This window comes from Montipora capricornis, chromosome 3 (assembly GCF_036669925.1).
Source record: "Montipora capricornis isolate CH-2021 chromosome 3, ASM3666992v2, whole genome shotgun sequence".
NCBI classification, from domain to species: domain Eukaryota; kingdom Metazoa; phylum Cnidaria; class Anthozoa; order Scleractinia; family Acroporidae; genus Montipora; species Montipora capricornis.
In genome coordinates, this window is record NC_090885.1 from 62,355,363 (window position 1) to 62,365,362 (window position 10,000).

Below are 10,000 nucleotides of genomic sequence, written 5' to 3' on the forward strand. Positions count from 1 at the left end.
AAAAAGTGTTTATATATTCAGGAAAAGTGAATTTTAAAATTGCTTATTTTCACCTTCAAATTTCGCAGGCGCCTCCATCTTGAATAATGGTGACGTGTTATGGTTGCCCTATTGTTCTGACACAAAGAGCTTTTGTTTAATAACAATAGAGCAACCGTAACACGTCACAATTATTCAAGATGGCGGCACGCAAAATTTGAAAACAAAACTAGGCTTTCTTTGAAAACTTTTTAGATTGACTTGACTGTAATGGTTATTTCCTGTGATTTAATTAAAGTTATCTTTTTGTTGAAGTGGAGGTTCCCTTTAAAAACTTTTGACAGATCCTAAAAGATCTGTCTTTATTTAGGATCACAAAGGATCTGTAGTGAATCTTATCAAATTAGATCAGTTAAAACTTTGAATCTTTACCTTACCATTTAGGAAATTCTCAAGTTCCTTAGAGAGCAGTACGTGCTGCAGATTCAAGAGAAAGAGGGACCAATGCTGGAAGGTTTGTGATTTGTTGCTTTAAAAATGTGAAATGTATGAATGTAGAGCTTATTGGGCCTATCGCATATTGTGTTAAGCATTCAAAATAACTAAAAGTGGGGGCATTAGGGTATAAATACTAGGGGGAAATGTTGAAGCATTTCGCTGCGTGGATAGTTTTTTAGATAAGTGTACTGGATGGGAGTGCATAATTGGCTGTGATGTGCCAAATGATAAAAAAATAATGCACAAGGGTAACTATGGCTGAAACCAGTTTCAGAAATTTTGAGGAAGTGTCTTACCAGAAGGATTAACTCTACAAAACTCAGTTTCACATGAATGTAATCATGGTAATCATATGAAACACCAATACTTGCTTAAAAAGATATGCACATTATTGTAACACAACAGGTTACCATGGCAACAACAAAAAGACATGTAAAAACGCGCTATCTCTTGTGTTAAATGCTTGCTGAGCCCCATTTGTTTTATTGCTGAAAAGTACCGGTAACTAGCACCCGGAGAAAAATTTCTCAGCAAAGTTAAAAAGTCTATGGAGCAGATTCAGAGCCATCCTTAAATCTTCCAATTGTGAAAGTGGAAATGAAAATAACGGGCAGTAAAAGGTGCGATGCCAGTGTCTTTGAAGTTTAGAGTACAAAGCATTTGATGGATTGCAATTTGCTTTTCAGAGTGTAATCCAGAGTCTTCGTCGAGTGACGAATTTCTCATTGGTCCATCTCATGATGCACAAGACATTTGTAAGTACATGTACCACTAATTAGTTGTTTGCTACTGGACAGTCATAAAAGTCGTTTTGTTGACATGTTTGGTTCCAGTGAGAATTAGCTTTAGGGTGTGGCCAGGGTATTGCACTTATGGCCAGGTTTGACCTTAATTAGATGCAGGCCCAATTTTGATATCCAACACAAAGTGTCCCTTTAAGTCTAAGCATTTGCTACCTATTAAGGGTAAAGTTAAGCGTTATTTTTAGCTTTGGGTAAATGCAGCAGTTAATCTTTACTTAACCCTTTGACACCCAAACCGGCCTTAAACTGGCCAGATTTAGTATTTTACTCTGCCTAACACCAGACGATTTTACTCGTCAATGGGGAACCCCTAGGAGCCAATGGCTTAAAGAGCAGCATTTGGGGGACACTTTGTGACGTAAATTCTCTGTATTCTGAGACACGAGTGACGTTAGAGTTGGCGAGAAGAGCAACCGGACACTTTGTGACACTTATTAAAATCCGTGTGCATCTAATTAGGGTCAAACCTGGACATATCTGTGCTAATGAACAGTCATATAAGTCGTTTTGTTGACATGTTTGGTTCCAGTTAGAATTAGCTTTAGGGTGTGGCCAGGGGTTAGAGTTGGCGAGAAGAGCAACAGGACACTTCGTGACGCTTATTGAAATCCGCATGCATCTAATTAGGGTAAAACCTGGACATATCTGCAACAAAGATATTTGGCAAAATTTACGTTAAAGGAAGTCATTCTTGAAAAACAAAAAATAAGCAAAAGAAACTTTCAGCCAAAAGTTGAAAAAATGAAACCAAAGTTTATGCTAAGCATGGATTAAGTTAATTGGCTTTCGAACAACCGGGCCCTGGACATTAGAAGACTGGTCAAACACATCAGCAAAAATACTTAGACCTCAGCAAAAAAGTATTATTGGCAAACGCTTGTAAATCCGTGTACCACCAAGATTACATACATGTAAAGTAGAGAGATTCATGATGAGCCATGTCTACTTTCAATGCAAATGTCAGGCTAAAGTTGCCTTTTTTTTATTTTATTTTATTTTATTAATTTTTATTGATTTGAAGTTACATACATTTTTCCACAAACAAACATAATTCACATTAACAGACAGACACGATACATCATATATTTACAAACGCACCCCACAATTCCTCTTAACTCCCTTTTGCTTCTAAATATAATGACTAGTACAGCGCAGCAACAACACGAGATTCTATATACATCTAGTTGTTTTTGTACTTGGCCCATTTCATATTGTGAGCTTTTAGTTTATTATTTGATTTTGCGATCATTGTCTCAAGCTGGTAAATCATTTTAATTTTCGAGTTAAACACTTTAATTGAAGGAAGAGACTTGTTCTGTCGACAAGAATATAAATACTGTTTAGCAATTATTAAAGTTGCCTTTTGCCAAAGAAAAAATCGGTAGCTTACTACGATTTTCTGTTGAGTAAGGCGCGCCTTTTCGGATGACGTGATTTGCTCGATTCACGCAGTTACTCTTGGAAATGGAAAAGGTTGCCCTTGACTACATTGTAAGTTGAATATCAAGAACTTCCTAGGTGCCTTACTCAACTGAAAATCGCAGTATTTGAGATAAGCTTCTTTCTTGCCACGCTGTCCTGTAGGCATTTCTAAGGAGCCTTTTTGTCCTCCCCACAAACACCGTTTGTGGTAAAACCAGCATTAGTCAGAAGGAGAAAATGCATGTCTTCCCTTCAAAACGCCTGCAGAATTATCAAGGAAAGACTTGATGAAAAGTTTATTTACCAGTACTTGTAGGATAAGGAGAATAAACTGTAGGCCCCGTCTCGCAACCCTTGTTCTTTAACCACACTCTCTTCAATACTAGGGCGTGAAGTTCCTGGAATTTTAGCTTCAAGACTTTGTGGGAATTTCTTCTTCTTTTGGAATGAGTTTGTGTTTACTCGATTCACGCCAAAATAGATTGCGAGCCGTCAGTCCACAGGCACCCCAAGCTCAGTGTGAGGGAAAGCCAACAAAAATATAAGGATTTGTATGGGAATCCCGATAAAAGACCTAAGAAGATAATTTTACGAAAAAATTGTTAATGTAAAAGCCGAACCCTTTTTGCCATTGTGGGTCGCTTCCTTCCTGTGTGTTGTTTTTCCAGATTCGACGGAAGCCATTATCAGTTCATCGGTTGTCAACGGTTATAGGAAAATGCCAAGGCTGAACACTCAATTCTCTCGAGCCCACCAAATTCAGTCAAACGTTCCTGGTTAAAACGTTCCCACGGTTAAAATCATAAAATCAGAATTCAAGGGCAAAGGTTTTTCTTTCATTTCAATCCTCTAGCCGCGCGCGACGCTGTTAGTGACCCAAACCGAATTGATAAAACGATGAAAAAGAGCGTTTTTAAGACACGGCGACCGTTGTCTTTCCGCTTGGTTACGAGTCTTTGTTTGTGGCTTGGTAACGAACAAAGACAAACATACAAATCCTTATATTTTTGTTGGCTTTCCCTCCTACTTAGCTTGGGGGCCTGTGCTCTCTCTTTTGCTCTAGAGTCCGTTACACACGAGCAAGTTTTCCTTGACAAGTGTCATTGACATTGTTCATATGCTCATGTGTATGAACGACAAATTTTCTTTGACGAGTTTTGCCTTGACAAGTCTTATTTGCTGGTGTGAACGAATTAACAAGTGTTCTTTGACAAGTTTTCACTGTAGCCAGCAAAACAATTACACAGCGGACGACAAAAAAAACAAACCACGGGGCGCTATTGCAGTGAGTCATCACAAGAACAAGACCGCTGTGCGCCCGCAATTTCTCAATTTTCTTGACAGGTTTTCCTTGTCAACCCGCACAGACGAGCAAGTTCGGCAGTGTGTCAATTTTTTCCTTGACAAGTGCACTTATCAAGGAAAAAATTGACATGTTCTTCTTTACACACCAGCAAATAAAATTTGCCAAGTCAGAACTTGTCAATGAAAACTTGCTCGTGTGTAACCGGCTTGAAATCGTTGAAACGAACGATTTAACGAACTCTTCAAAATGGCTGAAACTGCGGGTCGCAAATACCGCGGGCGTTTGTTGGACTCTAACCAACGTCCACAGTATTTTCAACCCGCAACTTCAGCCATTGAAAGTTCAACGTACGCGTTCGTTTCGACGATTCTTGAACAATAGAGAGACTGCCCACAATCTACGCCGAAAGGTTGAGACAAGTGTGCTTTGGGGCGGATTTGCCCACTTCCGTCACTTACTCACTTACTCATTCATGAGGCTCTTAGCAGTACGTCACTTCCGATTTGTGTCATATTTAGAAAGCCCAATTTCTTGAGAGCTTCCTTGATTACGAGTGGCTGTCAGAATCTATATTGGGTATTACGTTATTTTACAATTCATAATGGTAATAGAACTGAGTGGAGTCCAATTCGGTTTGTAATCAAACGAGTGATAACAAATTCGCGGGAATCCGGTTTGTTTATCACGAGTATGATTACAGATCGGATTGGACGACACGAAGTCCTCTTACCAATTAATCATAAAAATTACAATTTCCGAGAAAAGAGGAAGAGCCAAGTTTTGAAAGAAAGGGAAAATTTGCATTATAAGACGGACAAAGGAGGTGTAAATTGTTTAATGTCGCTCTTAAAGAAAGAAAGCCTGTACACTGTTTCTATGGTGATTGAAACCAAGGTTGTCATTGGTTGATTTAAACTACAACTTTGAATGTGATTGGCTTATTGAACTGTCCGTTAACAAATTGTCCTATAACAACTTGGCAAGTGAATTAGTGGAAAATGGGAGTCTTTTAATATAATCACAAACGATGAAATTGTAATTTTTATGAATAAGGGAGTATACTCGTTCGATTACTCCCTCAATTGTACTCCATTCAGTCCTATTGCCATTATTAATTAGCAAAGCGTAGTTCTTCATTTCTTTCGGCTTCGGCTTTGAATAGTTTCTTTATTAAATATGCGACCGAGAGCGCTAGGGTAGAGTGTAAGACACGCAGATTTAAAAGTGGATTCAGTAACTCAACCTCTAACCAATCAAAAACGGAATCGAGCAAAATTCCAACTACAAAGTAGAAAAACAATTTGGGCTAAAACAAACTGTATAAGAAAGAGACTTTCCTTGAGTCTCCTTCAGTTAGTGCTGAATTTGTAAGACAGGGTACCCTGTTTTTCAAAAATCAACGGAAACGAGGCCAAGAAAGCACCTGGCAATTATGAAGATATTTTTTTTAAGCTCGATGAAATTTCGTTCGGCGAACGAGATACTGATATCCACTTTTAAATCTGCATTTCAGGGGAAAGTAGCCGTGAAGAAGGAGTTGAAAATGAGCAAACATCTCGAGGAGAAAGATTCAAACTCCCACCGATTTTTCAAGCGGCCGCACATCGACCGAGGAATCGGACTGTTGATGACTCGGAAGGTTTGTTAAGAGGTCAAAAAGCTCGGACATTTGAGCAGGAAAAGCCATCGAGAAGTTATGTTCACGTCGAGGTGGAACGAGAACAGAAGTCACCAACTAAAACGTCCTTGCTAAGGTCAGGAACGAAGGACAGTAAAGCTCAACCAAAGCCGCTGGAACAGTCAAGTCGACAGAAAAGTCAAAAACGAGAGAGAAGTTTGGAAGACAACTTGAATAAAAATTTGAAACTGGATGAAGATTTGTATATCGTGGATGCGAATAAAGATGGCGAAAGAAAAGCCAAGCACGAGAAAACGAGACGAAAGAGACCGACAGCGTCTAAAAGTCCGCAAAAGCATTTGCTGATAGTGGAGAGTTCTTCAAGTCATGACGTTGTAGTAGCGTCTACAGAAATTGAAAATAAGAGTGCAGTTGTAACTAAGCCTCATCATTCAGATATCGATGAAACGAGCAAAAGAGAGTATTTTACTTTGTGCGAAGGAGACATGGTGGCCATTAGAGTGCCAGAGAAGCTGTACATGAAAGGACAGCCTTGTCTGGGTAAAATAACAACGCTCGCGGACCAACAAGGTTTGTTGACGGTTCATTATTACACAGGAAGTTACGATGGCCGATGGAGACCTATGATGAGTCGCACCAGTCCCTACCTCAGAAAGGTGGCTACCGCTGATGTGCTTTGTAAATTTCAGCTGGCGTCGGATGGAAAGATGTCGCCAATCACACAGAGAAAATTGAGGACAATCGTTGATGACGATCGTAATGAAAGTGGTGATACCACGTGAATGTATAAGAAACAAGAATATGGAATATTGACCTCGCAAAGGAAGATTTCCAAGCTTTACACGCGTTTAACTCAGTCGTACACTGAAATTTCGGACTGGAAGTTTTTGCAATTCAACTCTTGCGTTATATGTCAAGAGAGTGACGATTTTTTTAGGGTGTATGTCAGTCAAATTTTGTATACTCCAAGCACATTACAAAAAAGGAGAATTTGTATGTGGTCAGGATTTAGTGCTGGTCATTTCTCTGCCGCGTTAATCGTATTGCGTTGTGTTAAAAAGCGAGGACCAAAGGCTTGTAATGTTTCAATGCACTTACGACTGAACAATCCTATAGGCTTTGCAAAGATCTCAGAACAGTTTTATAACATGAAACAGTAATGAAATACTCAGATATTTTAGGATAAAACAGAGTACTTGCCATGAAAATTATATTTTGAAAAAGCTATCGTTTTCAGGAAAGAATTAGTTTGGAGTTAGTTTTATATCTATGATACTATTTTTATACAATGAAAGCAGTAATATTGTAAGAATGAGGAAAAGGTCATTTACACATGAATTAAATAATCCAGCAATATATGGCGTTTTATAAATTATGGTATTTCCTAGCCTAATGACCACTGCCCAGAGACTTTTCTTGCGCAAATTTCCGGTTTCTGTCAAGACTTTGTAGTGACCCGCGCGAAAAACATCTTCTCGCGGCTTCGTCGTTCGTGGCTTCGGCCTGCGGCCGAAGATTTGTCGCCCTTCGTCCGAAACCGAAAATTCCCGCCGCACGCGAGGAAAACCTCTGGTATCCAGGGTAACTGCCGACTGTCCTCACCATAAATTTTTTTTACTCCAATAAAGCCCGTGGGTGCATTGTTTTTTAACTCATTTTTGCGTTGCAGTTGCGGCTTTTTTTTAAATTGGAGGGTTATCGTACAAATTAATTTATATCAGGCTCAGTGAGGTGTATTTGGTGACTGAATCGTATAAACATACTACCGCGCTTGTTTAGACTTAATAATGCCAAACTTATTTGCTTGGTTTGTAAAAGAGCCCTTTAAATTTACACTGCAACAGCGCTTGATTGCGTTCGACGTTAGGAGAACGCAATTACTAATCCTGTGGTACTTGGGGATCCTGTGCATAGGGTAAGCTTTATTCGCCCAGCTTTTTCAGTGTCTTTTTCAATCGCGCAGTCATACGTTCATGTGCATCTCGGTTTTGATGCGTCAGATACGCAAATGACGATTGCCCACCTCGTGATTGTTTTTATGGAGTCAAGTTGCACCAACAGGCTCGTATTTTTAGTAATAATCTCTCAGACAATTTCAACAAATTCCAGATTCAGTTGACAACAATAAATGCGGCGCTTATTCAAAGCCCCTGCTTTATACGAGAAGGCGGAAATGGACGGCTTATCAAATAGATACAGTATTTCAAAAGTCAGTTAGTGGTTGTTTTTTTTTTGTAAAGGCAAAGGCACAACAAACTAACTTTATAAACATATTTGCCGTTATCAAGTTAATTGGGCAAAGCAAGCCACTCAAATACCACCGGAATTAATTTTGATCCTCATTAATTGCAACAGAAAACTACGTTAGTTTCAGTTTGAAAGGTATCTAGATTCATTTTATTTTATTTTTTTGGGTTTTTATCCCTATTCCTTATTTCGATGGCCTTGGGAAAAGGATTAGTGTTCACAGGTTGGGCTTTTAATGACTTTTAGGTTGATTTGAGATGACTCCCAACTTGTACGTATTTCACGAAAAATTGTGGTCAGCACGAGTCCTTAACCAGAAACCTGCAACTCCAACACTAGGTCTATGGAACGGCATTTTCACAGATCAATCAATTTTCAGACGATTTTCTTTAATACGATACGGATTGCACGAGCGACCATTCTTATTCCCTTGGGTAATAATTTCTCATGCAAGACTTGTGATTAGCTGGAAAGGTCTGGTTTCGCGGGGAAATCAATCTAAAAATAACTCGGTCTGTAAAAACGCCGTTCCAAAAATACAATAAAGTTGTACGCTCCTAGAAATGGGCTCCTTGTCAGAACGAAGGGCTAAGCTCGAAACTCACCCCCATCGTTTGCACGTAAATCAGCCCTTGAAGAGTATATATTTTTACCTGGGAGGTGTTAGGGGTACTTCCAGTTCGTGTCCAGTTCCGTGCAGGTTAATCCAGTAAAATAATGAGATATTGATCACGTAATGTCCGATTAAATGCACCACATAGTTGTCGACTGGACAAGATTTCTAGTAAACTGCTCAAGTTAGCTGTTCCTTTTATACCGGAACCTATATGTGATATAAGTTATCAATCATTTGAATCAGGGAAACTGAGGGATGAAATTTACGAATTTTTAAAGCCGCAGAAAGAAATGTAGCGGACCTATTCTCATTTTTCCTGGTATTTTCGACAGGTTGTGAGAGAATAGCTCACAATTTTTTTCAACAACACCACATTTTTCAAAATTTAAATCCACTTTTGGAGGTATGTGTTCAACCCGCACGGCTGTATGTATGGAGTTTTGGTGACGGTAAACGTTTTTATCCACCTAAAAAGGCTTTTGATCCCGTAAACCATGGGATACTTTTAAGCAAATGAAATTCCGACCTTGCCAGAGACAAATGTCTTTGGTACTTTGAATCGTCAAAAATATTTGTGAGGTATCTGAGCAATAGGCAACGATTTGCTCAATCGGCCAGTTTCGTATTCTAACGGTTGGACTGGATCCAGCATGAAATGGAGGCTAATGGTGGCAAATTAATTTGCATTTAAAAAGATTTGCCCGAATTAGCCTCCATTTCATGCTAGATCCAGTCCAGCCGTGAGAATTCGAAAATGGTCTCTTCAGTGACACAGTGCGACACTCGAAAACAACTTTACGTGTAAGAGTTGACTTTTGACAGGTCTTCTAATTTCTTTCCTTTATGCACAGCTACGAAGAATCCGACCACTGCGCGTCGTAGAAGAAGCCAGTTCGACGCAAAACCACTTCCCGGACCGATCAATACGCCCGTGACATTTCACGCCCCTCCTTCACGGTCAGACGTGTTACGGCGGGAATACGACAGACAGAGAATGGAACTGATGCCCAGCAGCGGCGTGTCAGCGGATACACGAACCAGAGAACTTACTGGCCAGGCAAAACCTGCTCCTAGGCAAAAGAAAACAAGCCCGAAATCAGATACCAGGTAGGACTTTCGGGGACTGCGTCATAAATAAAGGTTCTTTTCGCTTAATTACTTTCAATTCACTTCACCTCGCCTCTCTTCACCTCACTTTACTGACTTTACTTGACTTAGCCTTAGTTCACATGCGGTCAGTTGAGTTCACTTTACTTCTCGGTCGTTCCTGATAACCAGGGGTTTCAATAGGGTCTTTAAGATCTACGACGCGGTCGTCAACGAGAACGCCACGAAACAGCAATATCATTGGTTAAAAGAGGAAAAATAATAGTGCTGCACGTGCGGCACGCGATTTAGCACATATTCGTGCGACACTCTGCACATTAACGACGTGACATCACAAATTTGAGGATTTGACGACGACACGAGTGTACAAATGTCTAGCCTGC

At 39.8% G+C, this 10,000-nt stretch overlaps 1 protein-coding gene across 3 annotated transcripts in view; it reads left to right on the forward strand.

The window, feature by feature from the left end:
• The window catches only part of LOC138043647 (leucine-rich repeat-containing protein 27-like), a 25,231-nt gene that overhangs the window by 5,048 nt on the left and 10,183 nt on the right, over window positions 1-10,000 (forward strand). For 2 of the 3 annotated variants that reach the window (XM_068890018.1, XM_068890019.1), the window contains exons 5-7: window positions 424-493; window positions 1,164-1,232; window positions 9,362-9,617. In XM_068890018.1, the coding sequence (XP_068746119.1) occupies window positions 424-493; window positions 1,164-1,232; window positions 9,362-9,617 (395 nt within the window). Of the gene's footprint in view, window positions 1-423; window positions 494-1,163; window positions 1,233-5,521; window positions 7,020-9,361; window positions 9,618-10,000 lie in introns of those variants that run through there. The other variant, XM_068890017.1, reaches the window with a different exon arrangement.